The 23,411-nt window shown below is 48.0% G+C and overlaps 1 protein-coding gene across 1 annotated transcript in view; it reads left to right on the plus strand.

Moving 5' to 3' along the window:
• Zc3h12d (zinc finger CCCH-type containing 12D) overlaps positions 1–23,411 on the plus strand; it is a 28,980-nt gene continuing 5,569 nt past the window's right edge. The window contains exons 1-4 of the mRNA XM_020173190.2: positions 1–751; positions 7,967–8,350; positions 18,456–18,595; positions 22,923–23,157. Coding sequence (XP_020028779.2) covers positions 309–751; positions 7,967–8,350; positions 18,456–18,595; positions 22,923–23,157 — 1,202 coding nt within the window. The 5' untranslated portion in view covers positions 1–308. The remainder of the gene's footprint in view (positions 752–7,966; positions 8,351–18,455; positions 18,596–22,922; positions 23,158–23,411) is intronic.

Raw genomic sequence — 23,411 nt, forward strand, 5'->3', positions numbered from 1 at the left:
ACTAAACAGTTCTGTATCTGCTGCCTGCACGGCAGAAGTTGTGGCCATGTGGCCTGGGGACAGACTTCACCTGCTACAGAGAGAGAAGCAGCTGTCCACTCCAGGTAAGAGGGAGCTGGTGCCTTGGTCCCCTGCCCCACAGGACTTCATGATTTGCTTGACACTCCTCTCTTTCTGAAGGAAGGAATGAGTGTCTGCCATGCCCAGGTGCAGCCCTGTTCTGTCCCTCACCCTGACATGTCCCTCTTGCAGGCTGCCATCTGGTTTAGCTGTGAGCACCTGCTTCCCCTGGGAGCATCTCAGAGCAGATGTTCTTCCAGCTGCAGGCAGGAGCGGGAACTTGGGGTAGCAGGGCCCCCCGTGGAGTCTTCAAGCTCTTCTTCCTGGACCCGCCCAGCCCAGCTCTCCTGCGCAGAGGCCATGCTGTCGCCCTCAGGAGCGCTCACTCTGCATGTGGAGGCTGGACTTTGATTCGGGTGACTCATGCCGAGGCACAATCCTCGGGTCCTCCTCCCTCGTCCGATTGCTTGCTTCCTTTCCTTTTATTTTTAACTCAGTGCCTAATTATCATCGTAGCCAAATGTGACTCGTTACACAGGAAGCAGAAGAGCGATGTGGCCCGGGGTTGCTGTCCTCCCCTGACTCCAGGGACCCTGGAAGGGCCCAGGTCCTTGCTGGCAGGACAGTGTCAGTGGGAAGGCTTGGGCAGCTGGATAGTGTCCACTGAGGACAGGAGGAACACACCCTGCTGGTGAGTGCATGTGACATCAGTCAATTGACTGATGTCAGTCATGGAGGTGGCCGAAGAGAGGCTAGAACCCTGGGGCAGGTGGGAGAGCAGTCCTCACGTCAGTGTGAGCCTGCACACCTGTGATTACATGACGTGCTCCAATTACAAAAATAAGGTAAGGTCTTTAATTTCCTTTAGACACAATCCTTGCTCAATTTTAGCAAGGATTTTACAGGGGAAAGAGTGAGCTCTTCAGTTTAAGTGAAACCTCCAGGTGGCCCTCCCAGCTGTCTCCTTCTTTTTTGTTTTTTTTCGGTGGCACTAGGGTTTGAGTTTAGGGCCTCATACTTGCTAGACAGGTGCTCTTACTGCTTGAACCGCTCCACCAGCCCTTTTTTTATGATGGGTTTTTTCTAGATAGGGTCTTGAGAACTATCTGTCCAGAGCTGGCTTCGAACTGTGATACTCCTGATCTCTGCCTCCTGAATAGCTGGGATTACAGGCGTGAGCCACTTGTGCTCGGCTCCCAGCTGTTTCCACGTTAGGAAGTCAGGCGTCCAGCTGACCCATCTCTGCGCTCACGAAAGCCTCTGCTCTCTAGATAGGGCTTTGTTGGTGTCTGATTTCTTGGCTGAACACAGACCAGAAAACTTTTGGCAGTGTCCCCAAACCCAGTCTTTCTAGACAAGGACTCTGTGGGCTCTGAGCAGACCCATAAGGAAAGTGAACCGAATCTTAATCTGATTGCAGTGAAGATAATTTCAGCTAATTCCCTGTAGCCATGGAAACTTCAGCTTTGTCCCCAAGATGATGGACTTTTCTGGAGGCCAGATGAGGTCACCCTAAATGCCAACACCTGGCACATACATGGGCCACGGTGCAGAATACAGTGATGTATAGAATATTGCTCTGGGATGTGCTTCAGGACTGAAATACCATGTGCACTCCTCTAAGTGGGGAGTCCACGCCTAGTGGAATATTATTTGACCTTGAAAAAGAAGGAAAATAGGACATGTGGTACAATACAACATGGATGAAACTTGAAGACATTATGCCAAGTAAATAAACTGACAAATGGAGAAATGCTTCATGATTCTGACTCCACTCGTGTGGTATCCAGAGTGGTCAAATTCATATACAGTAGAAATATGGTTGCCAGAGGCAGACAGGGGGTGTGAATGGGTACAGAGTGTCGATCTTACAGGATGGAGAGATCTGCTGTGGGCACTTTTTTTTTTGTTGGCAGTACTGGGATTTGAACTCAGGGTTTCACCCTTGCTAGGCAGGTGCTCTACCATTCGAGACACTCTGCCGGCCCCAGGATGAAGAGTTCTGGACAGCATGCTAGCGAGAGTTGTCCACCTCATGAATGTACTTAATGCTGTAGAGTTGTATGCTGAAAAGTGACAAAAATGGCAAATTTTATGTTGCTATAATTTACCACAATTTAAAATTTGTTTTAAAAATGTTGCAATTTGGGCTGGGGGCGTGGCTCAAGTGGTAGAGCATCTGCCTAGCAAGTGTGAGGCCCTGAGTTCAAACCCCAGTACCACCAAAAAAACCAAATAAATAAATAAAAATGTTGCAATTTGTCTTTTAAAATAAGCAAAAGCAAAAACACTAGGCTGAAACCTTTGCTTCTCTGTGACTTCCTCAAAATCTAATGAACAAAAATCAAGCTGACAGCTAGCTCTGCCAAGTGCCTGGGATCTGAGCCGACCAAGAACTCTTTTGCCTGGCTTCTGTTGAGGCGCTGGGGCAGGTTGTCCTCTCTCAGTGAAGCTGGCAGATGCCACCAGGGGATAGGGGCCAGGTGAATGACACATTTGGGGCCCTGTCCTGTGGCCTCACAGCAGTTGGCCACTGGGAGACGTTTGGTCAGAGTCTGGGCGACAAGAATCACAGTCCTTCGAAGACAGTTCTCCTGTTTAACAGTCTGGAGCCCTGGGTAAGTCGCCAACCCTTTCTTTTCCTCTGTTTTCTCATAGTAAGTTCCATGTCCCTCTTTCTGTGACCTCTCCTTCCCCTCTTTCTTCTCTGCCTTCAGTCTCTCTTTTATTTCCTCAGGGGTCTTTCAGTCAGAGGTTACAGACCTTAGACCCGGGGGTCCTCAGCCTGGGTTGGCTGATTCTAGAAGAAACCCATCTGGTCTGATTCTCCTCACCCACCTGTGAGGTTCCAGCCCCTCCCTCCCTTCCCTTGCTTCTGTCTGTTAGGCAGTCTGCTTCTAGTCTGACCTTGGAGTCTACCAGAAAGTGTACCCATGGGACAGTGGCCTTGACTACTAACTATAGGGAAGAAAGTGTTGGGACCAGACTGCCACAAGAGCTCATGGGGCAACTTTGAAGATTTCGTTACCACCTTCTGTGCTGTTTGTGGCTTCCAGTCAAGATTGAGGAAGAACACTGACATGAAGTTGTTCACACTTTCAGGACTTAAAAATAGAAAAGCAAATCAAGCAAGTGGGGGTTGCACTCAAGGACTGTCACATCCCAGGGCAGGGTTGTCACCAGGTGGGGTGGGGGGCAAAGAACAGGCCCCACCCCTGAGTCCTCCCTGATGTAGGAGAAATTTGTTTTAAAAGGAAATGAGGGAAATTGTATTTTATTAACTAATTTATTAAATTACTTATTTTGTTTATTTTTGGCAGTGCTGGCATTTGAACTCTGGGCCTAGCACTTGCTAGGCAGGCACTCTACCATTTGAGCCATGCCCTCTAGCCTTTTTTGCATTAGTTATTTTTCATATCGGATCTCGTGTTTTTGTGCTGGCTTCTCTGGATCTCAATCTCCTACCTGTGCTTTCCATGTAGCTGGGATTACAGATGTGCACTACTGGTGACACCTGGCCTGTTTGTTGAGATGGGATCTGGTAAGCTTTTTTTCTAGGCTGGCATCCAACCCTGATATTCAAGGTCTCTGCCTCTTGAATAGTTGGGATTACAGGTGTGTACTGCCACACCCAGCCCAAAGTCCCAAAGGGGAAAAAGAATCTGAAATAGGTGAATTCTTTCTGTTAATTTTGTTTAAAAACAGCAGTCTTGTCCCACACACAACCTTTTGAAAGTCTCCTCTGAAAAGGAGTCATGGGTGGTAGCTTGTGGGCTCCGTAGAAAGGTACAGCTGTGGACAAGGGCTTCATGTGGCCACTCTGCCTGCCCACTTCAAAGACCCAAGTCTTTTCATCTTAGAAATGCTTGCACTTCTGGCACAATGAATGCACAATTACAGAACAAACAGACTCTTCTCACAGCTGCTTCTCTGTGGCCACAGAGATGTCACTCATTGTATTTTGGTTTTTCCATTTTTGCCTCTGTTCTGAGCACAACTCAAAGTGGCAAAGAATTTTTGGGACCTACCTATGGTCAGTCTCTGCCACTTACTAGCTGTGTAATCTTTCCTCTGTACTATTCTGAGCCTCAGTTTCCTCACCCATGAAAAGGGAACACTTGTGTCTTAGCCTGTCCCCTCACTCAGAGTAACCGGAATTTGAAGAGTCTCTGTGTGAAAGTGATGTGGAAACCACGAAGAGCCATGCAAATATGGACTTCAGTGTTCCTGTTGCCTGCACTGTCTTTCTCTCTCTTCCAAACTAAAACAAGTGCCACAGAGCATGCCTGAGGATTGGGAAGCCTCTCGGAGGATGTGACAGTGGCCAGTGGGCTTAGCCTGCTGGAGGGAACACGTGTTCGGGTCACTGGGAGAGCCTACGTAAAGGCCTCTAGGCCATTGAACTTATCCTGGGTGTGAGGCTGCTGTCAGGCTGGAGGAGTGTCCTCTTCCTGCTTGGAGTTTGGCCCAAAGCTGGGCCACAGCCACAAGAGACAATTGTCATAAGTCACAGAAAAAGGGGAGGCTATACCACAGGTACATGGCCAAAAGATGACAAGAAGACCAGACCAGCTGTGATGCCCTGACTCACCCGTAGGAGTTCTGACCTTTACTTTGGACAGTATGGAGGGACATGGAAGTTTGGGGGACAACACAGGAGATCTGAGCAAAGGACTGGCATGATTCGTGTCGTTAGGTGTGGTATGGTGAATAGACTGGGGTGGGGACACTGGAGCACTTCAGATGGCCTCACGGGAGTCACTGAATGGTGAGGTGACCCTTCTCTGACTTGTCAGAGCCAGGTCTTCCTTCCCTGCCCAGTCCTGTGAGGACTTCACTGACTTTTCCTGTCCTATCAAAGGAAGCTAAGTCTTTCCTTACCTGTATTTTGAAAGCACATAAAACAATCAAAACATTTTACAACGGTTATTTACAGTTTTGCTCTGTTTTCCAGAGTAGAGGACAAACAAGTTGGAATTAGATTGTGTCCTGTTTTATTTCAGTGGAGCTGGAAGCCAGCACAATGTTGGTGTCAAGTAGGTCATCAGCAAATGTTTGCTCCATGAAGCAGTGAGGGGACGAGGCAGTGCTGGTGTGAGTGTGGAGGGGAGGGTGGCATGGGAAATGTCCAAGAAACCAATGCATGACCCACTGGATGTAGAAGGAAGGCAGAGAAGAGGTGTCTTCTTTGGGTGTTTGGGTGATACCTTTCAATTAGAAGGCCAAGGAAAAATATTTAAGGAAGGAAGTGAACTCCAGCTTTTGTCACTTATTAAAGAAAAAAACATCTGTCAAACCCCTCAGATATGCTAGGCACCATACCAAGTGCTGGTGATTCTGAGGTGAAGTAGGTCAGGATGCCTGAGTACCTCACAGTTACTTGAGAAACAGAAAAATGACAATTGAGTGTGTTATACAAAGGTTGTGTGCTGTGATCAGTGAGATGACCAAGCTCTCATTCTGTCTGTAGAGTCAGGGATGTGAGTAGAACCGTGGAGTTTTCTAAGCCAAAAAAGAGCATTTCATGTAGAAAGAAAAGCACGTGCCTGGAAACATTCTGGAATACTCAGGGAGCAGGAAGAGATTCAGTGTGGCTCAAGAGAAAGGGCCAGGTTGGCCATTGGTAGGCAGTGAGGTGGACAAGGTCAGGCCATGTCATGACACAGGTGATTGGCCTGCTCAGGAATTTGGGGTGCTCCTTGCAGTCACTGGGGGGTCGGAGGATACTTCTAAGCAGAGGTGATAGGGTCAGACTTGTGTTAGGAATATGGTGTGGTCTAGGAGCCAGCTACAAGCATACAAGTTGGGCTTGAGGCACAACATATCAGGTATAGGAGAAGAAGGTGGGAGTACGGCTTGAGTAGCACGGGGAGATTGGTTCAAGAGGGCCAGGCTGAGGCGTCGACATCAGGCTTTCTGGACAGCAGTCCAGGGAGAATGGTGACATGTCCACAGGCCACCTACAAGGAAACACCTATGTGGAAATACCTGTCCTGTTGGAACAGCTGAGGAGGTTGGTTTTAGAATCCTTCTGTACTCTTAAATTTTTAAGGACCTCAAAGAGCGTTGGTTTATGAAGGCTGTATCTGTCTATTGAAATGTATGTTATTAGAAACTAAAGCTAAAAACTTTAAAAATGCAGTTATTTTTAAATAGCAATAAGCCCCCAGGTGCAGTAACATAAATGACATACCTTTATGTAGGGTGCAAAGTGGCACCAAGGTCGGATGGGGTGAGGATGTGACCATGTTGTTGACCTTGGCAGTTAGAAGGGACTAGTAATCTTAGGGTTTTCAGGGTTTCAGTGGTGGTGTCTGCCATGAGAGGGCCAAGATGAGCATGTGGGGACTGCAGCAGAGGCCTCAAGGTTAGCCGTGCAGTGCTCTGCACCTGCCAGGCTCCAACCTTGTGAGCTCTGTTCCAGCCCCTGCACAACAACACAATGTCAGAGTGACAGCCTTGGCCAGAAATATGTGTGCTGCTAAGGATTCAGCTGATCTAGAGGTGAAGAACCTGGAATGCTGAAAAGAGGATGGGGTGGAAGAGAGACGTGTCAGAAGCAGAGAGACATGTCAGGGAGGAGTTCTAACAGTGAAAATGGAAGGTGACCATCATGGTTACACCCTGGAGAGTCATGCACTATTCATTTATTCAGAGCCAATAAACTGTGCCAGGCACAGTTGTAGATGCTGGGGATGCAGTAGGCAGCATAAGAGGCAAGTTGATCTGGAAAGATCTTTTCCAAAACACATTTTTAATAAGAAAAGCAAGTTGCTGAGCAATATACATGTATAGAGAATGGTATCATTTATGTAAAAAGAAAACAAAACCACGCTACACCTATATTTGTGTGTGCGTCTATTAAAACGTGAGTAAGTGCATAGACCATTTGCTGGGGAGAAACAAACAGATGGTTAGTGGTGGGGGGGTCTGGGGGCACCAGGCATGAATATACTTCTGTATTGTTTGAATTTGTCACAGTAAATATATTTTCACGAGTATGCCTGCATTAGAAGTCTTTGTGGGTAGAAAAGAGAGACCCAGAGTTCCTACTGGTTTTTCCTTCTGAAAACACCTGTTAGATTATAGCCCTTTTGTCTCACCGCCCCGCAAGTTGAGGCCGAGTAAGGGTGTTCAAAGAGGAATTTGGGCTAGGATTTTCTATTTTCAAGGTTTGGTGTGGTCTGGATGAAAGCTGTGCCAGAGGATGGAGCTGAGTTTCGGAGGCAGTGCCACCTTCCTGGGAAGAGAACATTGCAGTTTGCCCCCCTCCTCCCATATTGTCTGCGGGGACTGTCAGAACAAAACAAAGCACCACAGGCTGGGGGCTTTCATGGCAGTGTCTCACAGCTCTGGAGGATGGCAGTCCCAGATCAAGGTGTCTGTGGGTTTGGTTTCCTTTGGAGGCCTCTCTCCTTGGTCTGAAGACAGCCACTGTTCACCCTGCCCTACCACACAGACGTCCCTCTACATGTGTCTGTGTCCAAATTTCCTCTTCTTAGGACACTAGTCTTTGGATGAGAGCCCACCCTAGTGACCTCATTTTAAAGGCCCTCTCTTCCAAACACAGCCATGCTCTGAAGTTCTGGTATTTGGGTGGACACCATTCAGCTCCATCAGAACCTCAGAAATGTTTCCTTGGCCTGTCCTGAGTTTTGGGTGCCCTACTCAGCCCCTGCCACCCGGGCTCTGGTGGGCACGGGGGATGGACTGAAGCCCTCAGAGAACACACTAGTAAAAGCAGCATGACTGTATCTGTGGCTCCCTAGCCACAATGAGCAACTGAAAGTCCCCAGGGGGGACCAGGTTCAATGTGATTTCCTGAATGATAAAGCTGGGAGGGAGGAGCACATATACAGTCACCCGGCAGCCCAGAAAACACCTGTTGGATGCTTTTGCTTTTTAGCTCATGCCTGTGGGGCTCTGCCAGGAGGAAGCCAGGAGCAGGACCTGTGCCGGGATCTGGCCAGCAGAATATGGAGCGTTCAAGCAAGATGGAGTTTTTCCAGAAGTTGGGCTACAACCGGGAGGACGTGGTCAGGGTACTGGCCAAGCTGGGTGACAAAGCCCTGGTCAACGATGTGCTGCAGGAACTGATCCAGACAGGCAGCCGCCCTGGGCCCCAGGAGGGCTCAGTTAGCAGCACTGGGCCCCTGCTTGTCCCCCGGGGCTCCTGCAGGATCTCAGATTCTGCCCAGCGGGATGTGAGGTCAGCCTTGGAAGAGGACTGTGACGACCCGGCCAGTTCTCTGCGGCCCATTGTGATTGATGGCAGCAACGTGGCAATGAGGTAGCATATCCTGCTTTTCTTCATCCTGAAGCTGGGGGTGGGGCCTGGGGACCCTGAGAACTGTCCTCCTCTCTGTGGCTTGGTCCAAAGTTTTGGGGCCAGTGAACCAAGCTTCGAATCCCTGTTCCTCTTCTAAGTAGGTGTGTGAATTAAGCAAGTCATTGAATCTCTCTGAGCCTCACCTTCTCCATCTGTAACATGGGAGTAAGCTTCCCTAAGTGGATGAGAGTTGAAGCTGCATGAATCATGGTGCAATTATTAGATCCATCCAGAGGAGCTTCCTTCTTGGGACAAGGAAGGGGTAATGGGGAGGAGCCCAGGCTCAGATGTTGACAGATGTCACCTTCTTTGGACTCTTTCCCTAGCCAGCTGCGTGACTGTGGGAAAGCAAGAGACACTTGGTTCCTCTTCTGTGCACACGGCCAGTAGAGTTCTCTCCTGCTACCCTCAGAATTTGAGATCAAATGGGAAGGAGTACTTGAATGGCGTTGCAAGCTGCAGAGTTGGTGGGGACGTGAGGTTGCAGTTCCCTTGTTAGCTTTGAGACAAGCAGTTGAGAGAAGAGTTTGGTCTTCCGCTCCTCCTTTGAGCTGCAGATAGACACAATGTGACCATTTGAGTCTTGGCATCTTGAAACGTTTGGGGATTTGAGTATCACATGGTATGGTGCCTGGCTGGCTAAGCTCTGCTGGGACAGGATCTCCACAGCTTACTTCTGGATGGGATGGGATCCTCCCACCACTCGGCTGAATTACAGCTGGGCACAGGGTAGAATTATAGGAAATTGTTCACTGACAGCTGTAAAGATATGTGCTTCCCTTTTTAAAGGTGGAATTATGGGTAGGAATTCAGAAAAGCAGTTATCAGCAGCTCCAAATGTGTCAACAGGCAACGCTGAGTTTCCTCTGGGGACAGAAGTTTGGAATGGTTCATCCTGACATGGCTCAGCCTTGGGGACTGTCCCCGTACCCCCTGTGTGCTGTGTCCTAAGAATTTTTGCTCCATTTTAGCTGCCCAGGTCTCCCTGGCCTTGATATCTGTACAGGTGATGGAAATTCACTTCTTTCTGGAACTCAAGAACTGGGTGTGGTGGGGGAGGGGGCGCCCTCCATTCTCACCCATGCCCCTCTCCACCTGAGAGAGAAGCCTGCGATCCTGATCAATTTAAGATCTCTGGTGTGTTAAAGGGACATTTAAGAATCCATAGGCTCTAAGGGTCCTGGGAAGTGTGGAAGGGTTTGAGAGGGGTCTTGGCCTCTCAAAGATACAGGCAAAGCTCTTCTCTCATGGGGCATCAATTAAAAGAGAGCTTTGAATGTAAGTCAATCATCGTGTAAGTCAATGCCCTTCCCAGCCCAAGGATGATATGAGTTCCTTAGTTCCAAATCAAAACAGCAGAATGGCCACAGGGTAAAAAGACTACTTTGGGGGGCTACAGCATTCTGTTTGTGGGAACAGAAAATATTTTTAGGATTTGTTATGTGAGGATGCTGGTGGAAAGAGTCTCTGTTGCTGCCTGAAATTGAAATTTAAACCATGTCCTGTATTTGCACCTGACCATAAAGTGTCCTGACTAAATCCATGTGGTCCCACCACCTCCACCCCCACCTCCCACAGCTGTAATCGGTTAGTCCTTTCCTGCTCAATCTGTGGGCTACAAAAAGAAACCATTACTCAGACTTAGTGCAAAGAATGTGCACTAAGTGTTTTTATACACTTGCTGCCTACGCACCACCTCAATTAACCAGAGTGTGTTTTCTGTGTGTGCACATACAGGCATGCACAGACATATGTACACACACATTCACCCACACATCCACAAACATCCCTGCCCCTTGTTTCCTGGATCCCAATAGTTAGAAAAAGAAACAAACTGTTCTAGGATCACTTGATTGTGGGGGAACTTTACTTGTTCCCATCAAAGGCAAGTCCTGAGAGAGTGGGGACCAGAGATTCCGCTCCATCCCTGCTGCTCCTTCTCCTATAACGATGTCTAGCTACTCAGTCCTCCAATGGGGATTTCAACGAGACCCTGTGCCCCACGGCTGCCAGGTCCTCAGAGAGACCCAAGCACAGGCTGGCCCTTTACAGAGAACATTTATGATTGAAACCTGAACTGGTGTCTCATTATTGTTCACCTTAGAATTCAAAGTGGTTTCTGAAGATCCTCCCTGAGGTTTGCATGCTCACAGACATTCTGTCCTTTGTTTTGGAAAGTGAGGCTGCTTAGCACACTGTCTGGCCTAGGAAGAGCTTGCAGACTGAGTGTGACACATGTCCTTTCTACCAAGAGCAGACAAGAAGCATGGCTTCCACATGGCATCCTCCATGGTGTCTCCTGCTGGCTGTGCTTCTGTCTCCTGCAGCCTGTGGTGGTCTCTGCCTTTGCTGACAGAGAGCAGTAAGCTGGTTTTTCACTGGCAGCACTTTTCCTCATTGTCTTTCAGAAGTCATATTCCAGTGATCTTACAGACTGTGCTCTACTTCTTTTCTATTGCTTTCGGGCAGCTCAAAGCAACTCTTATTTACTGGCTAACAACAAGCATTTATTTAATCGCCTCCAGTTCTGGAGGACAGCAGTCTGACACAGGGTTCCTGGCTAAAATCAAAGCGTCGGCAGAGCTGTGTTTCTTTCTGGAAGCTCTAGGGGAGTCTGTTCTCTTGTTTTTCCCTGCATTCTCCACTTCTGGTCCCTTCAAAGCCAACAGTGGCTTGAAATGATAACACAGTGTGGCACGTGTGTGCAGCTATCTGTTAGAATCTCTGCAGTTTTTAATAGAGACTCATAGGACCTGTGATCCTTAGAATCTTAGGGACCGCTGATGTAGAATGAGAAATTATTGATATTACATTGTTTTATAGCCAGGGACTTCTTTTGCCTCTGTCTTTCAGGATTTAAGTCACCTACCCTCTTCAACACAAAGAATGATAGGGTGCCTATCAGTCCTTGAATGTGACCCTCTCAGTTGCCCAGGAAGGGACTTGCAGTGTTTGGCCAAGGTCAACACTGCCTCACATCAGACCTGACCTCTGGAGGTATACTCCCTGTCCAGGCCAACCTATGCAGACATTTCCACGGGCTTGTCTCCTGAGTTTATCAGGATGTTTAACCCAAGGCCGTTGGTTATGGCTGAATCCAGAAGGCCTGTGCTGGCTGCTCTCTGTGGGTCAGCAGAGTGGTTATAGGTCAAAGACTTTTTACAAGTCATGGGAATGTATTTGTTCAGAGCACATTGAAGTTGGGCTGCTGTCCTGAAGTCATTTGAATAGAAGGAACACAGTGTGTTCAAGCTATCTCACAATGAACTTAAAAAAACCCCTGTCTCCTCATTGTAACAACACAAGGAGTCCACTGGGCTCCTATAGACAGGACTAATGGCTCCATTTATCATTTCATAAGCAGTGGGTCAATTAATGAGAATTCTAAGTTGCAAAGTAGTGAGTGTCAGTCCAGCACCTGGGAAGCCAGGCCTCGAATGTGCCCTATGGTCTTGTATCTCTGTGTCCTTGTAGGAAAACAGGTCAGAGGCAGGGGTTGGAGCGTAGTGCAGCACCGAAGGGCCGCCTAAGACAGCTTTGTGAGGATAGAACTTTCTAGGCCTGCACTATCTGCTACGGTAGCCACTTGACTCATGTGGGTTTTGAGCACTTAAAATCTGACCAGTGCATCCGAGGACCTGAATTTTAAATTTCATGTCCTTTTAGTTCATTTGAACTTGAATGTAGGTGGCCATGCCATGGGGCTGTGCAGCTGGGGCTTTTCAGCTGACCAGGAGCTGTGTAGCTTCTGTGAGTTCCATTTCCCACCTCACCCTCTGTGCCTTCTTTTGGTAAGGGGAGGGTGAGACTGGGGTTTGAACTCAGAGCTTTGTGCTTACAAGGCAGGCACTCTACTGCTTGAGGGGCACCTTCAGTTCATTTTTGTTCTGGTTATTCTGGAGATGGGATCTCTCAACTTATTTGTCCAGGTTGGCTTCAAATCACAGTCCTCCCCACCTCAGCCTCCCAAGTAGCTAAGATTATAGGTGTAAAGCCACTCGTGCCCAGCTTTTCTTACAAGGGATTACTCTTCTTCTTCAGAGGTTCAGAGAGAGTAAGGGACTTGCCCGAAGACACAGAGCAGTAAGGGCCAGCGCTGGATTAATTGTTCCTTCCAGGGCTGCCTGTATTCCATACGTGTGGCTCTTTACCCATCTGACTTTGGAAAGGGCTGAGGGTGGGAGACTCTGGCCCTAGAGGCTAGAGCCTGCCTGGACTGACTAGAGCTCTGCCAGGAACTACCAACTGCAGACAGGATGTGCCAGGCCCCAGCTCTCTTCCCCAGAGGCCTGATGGGACTCACTCCTGCTGCTGCTGCTGGCCCCTCAGGTCACATGTGTGCATTGAATGGTGGCTCTGATGGACAGACGTGGCTTTCCAAGTACAATCCCTGTGCCTTTGAGGGGTGTGTGTGTGTGTGTGTGTGTGTGTGTGTGTGTGTTTATGAGAGAGAGATAGAAGAAGAAATGTCAGCTTATGTCACTCAGCTGAACACCTGAGTTGCTAGACACCCAGCTTTAAGAAAATGTCCAGCAACTTTTCCAAAAGAAGGTGACCTTCACCGAGAGTCTGTTAGAAGCTGCATGGCAGCAATGTTTGGGAAGTGTGCAGATTCTCAGGAGCCACTGTGGCCAATGTCCTTGTGCGGGGCTGGTGAACCCATAAGCACCCAACCTGTTTCACATCCTGTAGGCAAATCTAGAAGAGGCGGGACTTGAAGTGTGGAGTTTGAAGGGAAAACACCTGACAGTTTCACATCCTTCCACTACTCCAGAGGAGGCTTGTTTGAATGTGTGCTCTTTTGGGGGCATATTGGACTTTTCATCTGGGTTTTTGTTTATATTTTAAACTCTTAGAAAACCTGGTGGAGTGTTTCTTCTGGGGGAAGGAATTGTTCACAGAAGGAAGCTCAGACAGAGAACGCACCATTTCCATCAGGCCCCTCTCAGTGGGCTATGGGAAAGAGACGAATGGTTATTGCTGTTGGTCTTTGAGACAAGGTTTGCTATGTAGCCCAGGCTGGCCTTGAACTCCCATTCTCCTGATTCTGCCTCCCAAGTGCTAGAACTAAGGCATGTGCCACCAACGCCTGGCTTTTACTTTGGAGCTGGGGGTCAGGCTGGCTTCTGAGTCCTGAATCTGCTCTAATTATCTTTAGTCTTGGGCTTCTACCCAAGTCTGCATCCATTTCTGCATTATAAGATGAGGACACCCAAGACACTCCTGCTCCTCCTCCCCACTCCCTTCCCCCAACCTGAGCTGGTCAGAGATGTGGTAAGAAGGCTCAGCTTGACAACAATTTCTTTTGAGGTATAATATCCCTTTGATTGCTTTTTTTTGCTGCATTCCACGGGTATTTGGGTTCTTTATTATTTTTGTTACTAGTTAGTTTCAGGTATTTTCTAATTTCCCATACGATTTTATCTGTGATTCATGGAGTCAATTAAATGAGCTTTAAGTTTCCTGATACATGGTTTTTGCTTGTTCCTTTTAAAAAATTTATTTTTATTCTTATTATATTGTTGTACTGGGGGTACATTGTGACATTTACAAAAGTACTTACGCTATATCTTAAATTCAGACTGTTGACAATTTAGCCCCAATAAAAAACAGAACGGAAGAAACGGTACCTCTCTACACCTGAGACCCCTAAGGAATCCTAGCTCATCTCTTCCTTTTCTCCCACCCATCGCCACCACCTTGCTTCCCACGGGGCTGTTTTGTGAGCTCTTGATTTCTTCAGTCAGGGGTCTGCACTGGGTGCCATCCAAGGGTACAGTGGAGTATGAGTAGATGTTGAGTTTCTGTAAATGACAGCACCCTCGCTGTGGCTGTCCAAAGCACAATTATCAAGTAGGCAAAGTTTGCCTTGGGCACAAACCCACTTTCCTTTTCTACTCTCCCAATGTTCAAAACCTCTGGGCTCCTGTTTCCTGTTCCCATGGCCTCATAAACTGTTTCACAGGGCCTGTTAATAACTTTGTCAAGGGTCCCTCTGTGAAGCAGGATCATTTTAACCACATGACTTACTCAGTCACAGGGGTCTTCAGGAGAGGAGGAAGAGCTGGCAGTCAGCAGTCAGATCTGAGGGCTGCCACTAGATCAGAGAGCTGGCACATTTCTTTCTTCCAGTTTCCTCAAGGGTATAATGGGGGTAAAGGTCACTTCCTTAAGCACTTGTTGCAGTGATGAAATGAGACTAAAATGTGCCAAGTGGCCTGGCAGGCAGAACTCTTTACAGATATTAAAAATGACTTCACAGAAACAGGAAGGGCGTCTCTTAGCATCCAGCACCAAGCCTTATAGATCTGTGCAGAGACAGTGCCCAGATAAATGGAGCCTTTGGCTTATGCATTTCCCTGTGACTGTTATCACCTGACTGGGGGCTCTGCAAGGACTCAGTTTCCCTATTTTTCTCTACCACTGAATGCGCCCCCCTCCAACCCAACCACACATTCACCAAGTGTCCAGGACAGAAAGTTGGCTTCGGAGTGGTTGAAACAGACATGTGAAGGGTCCTAGGAACGAGTAATTAAGCAATAGCTTAAACATAATTGTGGCGGAGATAGCGCTACTTGAGGGTGACGAGCTGGACTGTGCAGTCAACAGATGCATGTGTGGGGGAGGGGAAGTCCATCCATCCTTCATGTCCTGCTTCATTTCTGTGATGGAGAGCATCTCTTTCCCAGTTTTGACCTGACATTGGCCAGTGTCTGCATGGTGGTACCTCAGGGTCTTGTCTTCCTGCAGACTCAGTCTTTGTGTTTCTCCTCCTGTCCCCCGGCTCCTCTCTTAAATGACCTCTGGGGGCTTTGAGACCTAGTGTTGGCTGAGATTGAGGGTCTTGGCCCTCACTGGGCTCTGATTCAGGAGTGGCCAGGTGAACATGCGAGTGTTCTTGATCTCTTTTGGCCTTCTTGGGAGCCAACAGCCTATTGGGCCTGGGGCCTACAAATTTCCTGGGTGTTGCTTCGGTCACTTTCCCCCAAGGCAGCCCTGAAGAGCTGGGATTTTCCTGAGGCTGTGCTGAAAACAAGGCTTCATCCTCCTGTTCATGCCATGTTTCTACCTTGCCCTTCCTTTTTGGGCTCAGCAGGAGGTGGGGTGGCACAGGGTTTCCTCCTCCTGAAGCAGAAGGGACTTTTGATCCATCTCCTCTTCCTTTTCCCACAGCACCCCATTGGTGGTTCTCTCTACTGCCTGTATGAGCCTCCTAGAGTGGCATCAATGGCCTAAGGGATGTCTCCTCGAAACCAGGAGAACCCCCAGCCCAGGCGGCATGAGGCTCCTTGTGCCTCACTGGAGCTGAAGGACTCCCAGAGCTCTCCTGGACCCCACAGAGCCTGAATTCTGGCACTATTTGTTACTGCCTCCAGAGATGCCTTTCTTTTATAGCCTGTGATGTCCCAATTCCCCTGAGAAAATGGCAGGAATAATCACCATAAGGATGACTTAGTGTGTGCCTCATCTGGATGGGCTGGTTGTTTTCAGCCAGGCTTTTCAGGACCCTCGACTCTCATGAACTTGACTCTGTCTCTGTTTCAACTTGCTTACACGTGTGTTGTAGACATGGCGCTCTCTCTTGGCCCCTGGAACATCTAAGTCCTGCCTCATTAGAATCTTTCCAGACAACTGTCCCCTTTGCCTGGGCTGCTCCTGTTCTAGCTGCTGGCAAGGCTGGTTTCTTCTCAGTCACTCATCCACTCAGCAAACTTTTTTTTTTGGTGGTACTGGGGTTTGAACTCAGGGTCTACACCTTGAGCCACTCGGTCAGTCCTTTTTTGTGAAGGGTTTTTTCGAGATAGGGTCTCATGAACTATTTGCCCAGGCTGGCTTCGAAGCGCAATCCTCCTGATTGCTGTCTCCTGAGTAGCTAGGATTACAGGTGTGAGCCACTGGTGCCCAGCTACTCAGCAAACTTTTATTGTGCCCTTACCAGTTATCAGTGTTAGGTACTGGGGCTCAGTGGTGAGTAAGGAGAGCTTATGAGGTAGTCACCAGAATGCCCTGGGTGAGGGTGAATGTCCTGAACTGCCAGGAAGCAGCTGTGTGGTGCTTGTTATAGGAGATCTGGGAATGCTTTCCTGAGGAAGTGAAGGCAGCTGAGATCTGAAGGCGGAGGAATGAATGGGGCTGAGAGGGAGGAAATAGCTGGTGCAAAGACCTTGTGGTAGGGGCCAAAGAAGGTGTAGGGCCAGGATAAAGGGCTGAAGGAAGAACAGGGATTTGGGGAAGAAGTAGCACTAGCTCAGATCTTCCCATCTGTTTCTCTCCTCAGTAAAACACCAGTGACCCCCCTGAGTAGGTTCGAGGACTGACTTTAGGCTTCACTAATCCCTCCTTCTCCTGTTGTCCATGAGGCAGCTCCCAGCTGGTTTCCTTCCTGGTCTCTCACAGGTCTTTTTTCTCTCTTTTATAAGATTCCTCCCTTCCATGTAACCATCTACTATTTCCCAGAGCAGCCCAAGGCCCCCACTTTCTCTCTATCAGATGATTCTGCCCATGTTGTGCTTAAACAATAGCAATGGTGACCTGCAACTTTGGTCACTTGGACTTCTTCTCGGAACCCTCACCGTTTACCTCACATTCCCGCTTAGTGGTCACAAAGCTTCCTGCAAGTCAGTTTGTACCCAAAATCCAATGATTTTTTTCCCTCTAGACTTGATCCCCTTCAGCATCTCCATGTCAGTGCACGGCCCACCATCCACGTGTGCAAGAGGTCTGCAGGAGCTGATGCCTTTTCTCCACACCACATAAATCAGAACTGAGCTCTGGAGACTTATCTTCTAAATAGCTCTCAAGTTCAAGTTCACCTGCTCTTCTCCCTTCTCCACCACTAGCAGCTCAGTCCTAACCACCACCAATTTTTGCTTGGATTACAACAGCTTCTCCCCCCAACACCTTTTCTTGGCAGTACTGGGGTTTGAACTCAGGGTCTTGGGCTTGCTAGGTAGATGCTCTGGTACTTGAGCCACAGCTCCAGTCCTAACAACAGCTTCTTAACTAGTACCCCACACCCATGACTGCTTCTTCCAACTTACTGTCCTCTGTGCTGCCAGGCTGAGCTTTGTGAAACATACGTTGATCTCATCACTGGGTCACTGGGCTGGGTGTGGGGCAGAAAGTTCTTGGTCTCGTTGGAGAAAGAATTCAAGGACAGACACAGGAGACTTGAACAGGAGCAGGTCTATTAATGCACAGCAAGTGAAAGCAGAGCAGAAGTGCCCCCTTCACAAGGCCGGGGTGGGGGCAGGCTCAAGAAGGAGGTAGCAGGCTTTTATGGGAGCTGTGGACATGGGGGTGGTCAGTCCTGGAAAACTGGGTCAGTGTGTCATTAACTGTCTGGGTCATGAATTCCATCCATGTGTGGGCGGGGGAGTTCTTGGCCTTGGACTTGTTGGGATGGTCAGACCGGGGCTGTGGGGATGCTGGTCAGAAGACCCTGCTGTATGTCACAAGGCATCCCATTAACATCAGTAGGCCAGGACTCTCAGCCATCAGGTTCCTAACTGCCATATCACCATCACGCCATCATGCCACATCTACTTTCAGTGGGATCCAATGTGTAAAACCCTTCCCTGGCTTCTGGGTTCTCTTAGCAGGAAGGAAGACAATCTTTAAGAAGGACCACGTGGTCCTGTTGCTCTCCCAACACTCCTTCCCTACTGCCTCATTGATAACTTTGGTGGAATTTGTGGGCCACTGGCCTCCTTGCTTGGGCTTGAGAAACCCAGCTCATTCATAACCATCTCTCAGGAGAGAGCGATTCTTTACCTGGCTCCTCTTGTCCATTTTAAGTCCATCCCTATTAGCTCCAGTTGAGGAGCTGGCTGGTCAGTTCATCTTTGGCATATTTCCTCTTTGGAGCCATGCCTCCCTGGATTTATCACGAGCTCCCTGCTTCCAGTCATAGGCTGTAGTTTTTGCAAAAAACGCACTAGGTTTAAAATGCAGACTTTCCCTGTTCCCTTTGGTTATGAGACCATGGCCCAGGTTATTCCCAGGGGAAACCACCCTTAGGAACCCTTTCTGCTTCTCCTCATATGTCTCTGTCTCCCCATTGTAGCCATGGAAATAAAGAAACCTTCTCTTGCCGGGGAATCCAGCTGGCTGTGAACTGGTTCAGGGACAGAGGACACACCTACATCAAGGTTTTTGTTCCATCCTGGAGGAAAGAGCCATCGCGATCTGAAACGCCTATAAGAGGTACGCTGGGGCAGGTGATGGTTGGAGGGTGCCATGCCCCCATCCTTGGCGCTGCTTCCTGTTTAGTTACTGGCTTACTGGTCCACCTTCCTCACTGCACTGAAAACTCTGGAGGCCCTGACTGTGAATGTTTGGAACCCCAGAGTTAGCACCTGGCATGGAGCAGGCGTTCAATATTGAATAGATGAATGGATAAATTATCTTTTAGCATGAATGATTAAGTTCTGAAAATAATTGTGTCTCACAACTTTTAATGCTCTGAAGAAAGATGGATGACGTCCCAGCCCTGAGAATGAACAGGGGTTGAAAGAGACATCCATCTGCCAGGCAATGTTGATTATTTACTCCACGCTTTTCTTTAAAGAAGATGGAAGTTGAGGCCCAGGAAATTCTCTTTAAGAGATGGGAATTGAGTCCAGGGCTTCCCACATGCTAGGCAAGTGCTCTGTCACTGAACTATGTTCCCAGCTCTACTTTAATTCTCAAATCGCTGAGAAATATTTTGAGGCTGTAAATAATAGAGCTGTGGTTTACATAAACAGGGTTCTGTTCAGCTCTCTATAACCCAGAGACAGATGCTCAGTCATTGCTGGAATCTGTTCAGCCAAGTCAGCACCAGGAGGCCACCTCTCAGTCACCGGTGACGCTTCCCTGACTTTTCCTTCCTGCCTTCTAAAAAACTTTTGCCTTTGCTTTGTTTTTAATTCTCTCAATGGTTACCAGTTGCTGCTGCTTCTCTCTCTCTGTTAAAACATGCTGCTCTTATCTCATGGATGCCAGTATCTTCTTGAATATTTTGTACTAACAGATTTAAAAAAAAAAAAAAAACTTCCACAAATGCTATAATGCTCTTTTTTTCTGTGGAATCAGTGCTCCTGTTCATCTCTCTCCCTCCCTCCCTCCCTTCTTCTTTCCTCCCCTGCTTTCTCTCTCTCGCTTATGCTATTAGCTTTTTCTTTCAAAAGTCTAGTTTTGATGTGAATAAAAGAGTTAGATTGGCAAGTGCCCTGGGTTTCTCTCCTAGGATTGGGGTCTGTCCCTGAATGGCAGGGATGACCACTGGTTCCAAATGGCACTTTCCACTCCCGCATGCCCTGGGCGAGCAGGCAGGTAGCAGTGCCTCTGTCCGCTGCATATTCCAACTTCACAACAATACGGGTCTATTCTGTTCTAGGAGATGGGCTCAGTAGAGCCTTCCTCCTGCTGACGGTGTCTCCTTCTTCATAGCAATAGGGGCAGGAGATGGGTGCAGGGCCCATGAGTGGCCCTGTGTGAGCCACCCATCTCTATCCACCTGCCTTCCACCCCCTCCTCCACCTGGAGTGCTCCATGGCTTCAGAACACAACTCCTATGTCTGCTCAGCCTCCTGTGCACTTTGTGGGCTGTGGTGCCCTCCACTCTGTAAGGTCAATATGGTCCTTTCTACTTTCTGTCAAAAATTTGTAAAAATCCTGGGTTTGCTGCTGTCTCCAAGTCCACTTATTTTTTCCCTTTTTTGGCAGTGCTGGGGTTTGAACTCAGGGCCTCACTCTTGCTAGGTAGGCGCTGTACCACCTGAGCCACTCTGCCAGCCCTGTTTTGTGTTGAGTATTTTTGAGATAGAGTTTTGTGAACTATTTGCCTGGGCTGGCTTCAAATTGTGATCCTCCTGATCTCTGAGTAGCTAGGATTACAGGTGGGAGCCACTGGCACCTGGCTCCACATCCACCTTTCATGCCCTTTTCTTCTTCTCCACTGCCATTTCTATAGGATTTATAGGAAGATAGAAACATACTGTGTTCAGTTCTCCACCATGAACTGGCTACCCCAAATAATTCTTTATGGTCTGGACATGGCGGCTTCAACCCTTCAGCTGTAGAGTATTTACATATAACATGGGTAAAGACTAGGAAACGTATTTTGGGGTAAGGAAGGGGGAAAAAGGGAAAAGATGAACAAACAACTATATTAAAATAGAAGCTTTTATTCATTAGTAGATGCCACACAGAAAGAAAGAAAAGACTAGCATGAAACTGAGGCAGGCTATACATTACAAATTGCTGTTGAAAAATTACTGTATGGATCTATGGGGAACCTCCACAAATTAATGAGACAAGGACAATGAACCAGTAGGAAGATGAACCAGTAGAAAGAGGAGCTAAAAGGGCGGGTGTGTTGGCACATACTCAGGAGACAGAGACTGAGAAGATCGAGGTTCTAGGACATCCTGGACAAAAAAGTTAGTGAGATCCCACAGATTACTTCTGTAATCCTAGCTACAAGTGATAGATAGGTAGGAAGATTGAGGTGTGAGGTTGGCTCTAGCAAAATGTGAGAGCTTGTCTGAAAAATAACTAAAGCAAAAAAGGGCTGGGGTATGTGTTTCAAGTGTTAGAATGCCTACCCAGCAAAAAAGAAAAAAAAGGAAAAGAAAGAAAGATGCACTAAAGCACGAGTAAGCCTTTCACAGGCAACATAAATGTCCATAAACATATGCAAAGATGGTCGCTTTCATTAGTAATCAGAAAGGAGTACAAAATAAAAGCCACAAAAGGCTATCTTATACCCACCTGATTGCAAAACTTAATCGAGGTCTACCCTAGGTTGTTCCTTGGACTTCTGTGCCAGGGATTCACATGCAAACTGACAGCTGTGATCATATGGGCCTGGCCAAGCCTCACCAATACAATGGTAAATGAAGAAGAAGTTGTATAATGCATGTATAGGGCTGGCCGAGTGGCTCAAATGGTAGAGCACTTGCTTAGCAATCCCAAGGCCCTGAGTTCAAACTCTAGTACCTCATCTGCAAAAAGTGCATGAATAGAAGAATTCCATTTGTGTAAAGTATGATGTGTAGCTATATTGAAAATGGTCTCATACACACGTCTTGTTTGGTGGTACTGGAATTTGAATTCAGAGCCTTGTGTTTGTTTATTTAAAAAAAATAAAAGCAAAATTAAAAACACTAAGTTTCACAACTTGGGTTATCTTTAGGGGAAGAGAGAGGACCTGGAGCTGGGAGTGGCAGCAGGGACTTCCCAAGGATGGCCCACCTTCAACTTCTCAAAGTTCATGGTGTTTTTTTAATTGTACTTTGTACCATAGATACATTACACACCTTTTAAGGCAAGTGCTCTACCACTGAGGTACACCTTTTTCTTTCTTTTTTTATTTTGTGGTACTGGAGATCAAAGTCAGGGCCTTATGCATGCTAGGCAAGCACTCTATCACTGAGCTGCACCCTCAGTCCTGCATCCTAGCACTTTTTAAATTCTGGAAATGACTTATATTGAAAAGTACTTAAACCCGAGGAAGAAACCATTTTTGAAGAATATGCTAATAGTTCTGAGTAATTTGAACTTGTGTGCAAGGGACTTACTTTTTTGTGTCTCTAAAGGCAAAACTAAGATCAGACACTAGGTGTTCCTTTCCTGGGATGTGAACCTTTAGTCCCCTATAGGAAAGATTTTGCTCATATTTGGGCAAGTTTACTTGGCCTCACAGCACTGTGGAATAGGTAAAGATCACGATGTTATCTCCATTTATGAGTGTAAAATTTGGTGTAAAGAGGGGTGCAGTACCCCAGAACTGGAGCACATCCCAGAATCTAGGCTCTGCATTCTTGGATTCACTTTTTTTTTTTTTAGTGGTACTGGGATTTGAACTCAGGGCCTCATGCTTGCTAGGCAAGCGTTCTATCACTTGAGCTACTCCGCCACCCCTTCAAGTTCCACATTTTTAACCCCAGACTTGTGTTATTACATTCTTGAGCAGCCTAGAGCTGTGTGTTGTGGGATGCTCCAGCCCAGAAGTATTGGTGCAGAGTCTTCTATGAAGGGTAAGATGCACCCAGGCTCCTGAGAAGGGCCCACGTGGGGGCCTTCCAGGTGGATGACATGTTGCTTGTTATTGCTCAGGCATCACCAGGTTCCAGGTAAATCAGGAAACTCTCCAGGAGAAGGTCCTTTGTCTATTACAGTAGGGCAATGCCACAGGTACCCTCTAAAGGACAAGAGCTGCACCTGATATCTCCTTCAGATGGAAGATGGGGCTCTCACTTGTTGGCTACCATTCCCTGAACTGTCATGACATAGGCAGAACAGAAGCCTGGCCCTCAGGCTGCTGGCAAATTCAGTGAAGTTTAGTGAAAGAAGTAAGCACTGGGTGGTGGTGGTGGTGAGAAACTGGTGTTTGTTCCCTGCTCTGGAGACCTCTTGCCTCCATCTGACAGCTGTGGGCGGGTGGGGAGGTGGGAATGGCTTAGGAAGATCTGTAGGCTATGGCTGGGGTCTGTCCCCAAAGCCCTGATATGTGGTCTCTGTATGTGGCCCCCTTGCGTGGTCCCAGAGCAGCACGTGCTAGAAGAACTGGAGCGGCAGGCCGTGCTAGTGTACACCCCGTCTCGCAAGGTGAATGGCAAGCGGGTGGTCTGCTATGATGACCGCTACATCGTGAAGGTGGCCTACGAGAAGGATGGCATCATCGTCTCCAACGACAACTACCGCGACCTGCAGAGCGAGAACCCTGAGTGGAAGTGGTTTATCGAGCAGAGGCTGCTCATGTTCTCCTTTGTCAATGATAGGTATGGGTGTTGGGGGCCTCACACAGGGCTGGGTGATGGAGGAAAGCCCCTCCCGTGTCCAGGCAAAGCAGGACTGGGGAGTACAGACAAGCCCAGCCCTGCAGAGTTGACCTGAGGCACCCACTCTCCCTCCCCAGGTCACGCAGTCATCTCTGTCCTTCTGAATCTCCTCTTTCATGACTGATTCCCTGTGGGCCTTTTCTTTCCCAGGGCGGTTTTGGCCTTGACCTTGCAGTTCCCGCCTATGGCTACGT

Source organism: Castor canadensis, chromosome 1, assembly GCF_047511655.1.
Source record: "Castor canadensis chromosome 1, mCasCan1.hap1v2, whole genome shotgun sequence".
Lineage (NCBI taxonomy): Eukaryota > Metazoa > Chordata > Mammalia > Rodentia > Castoridae > Castor > Castor canadensis.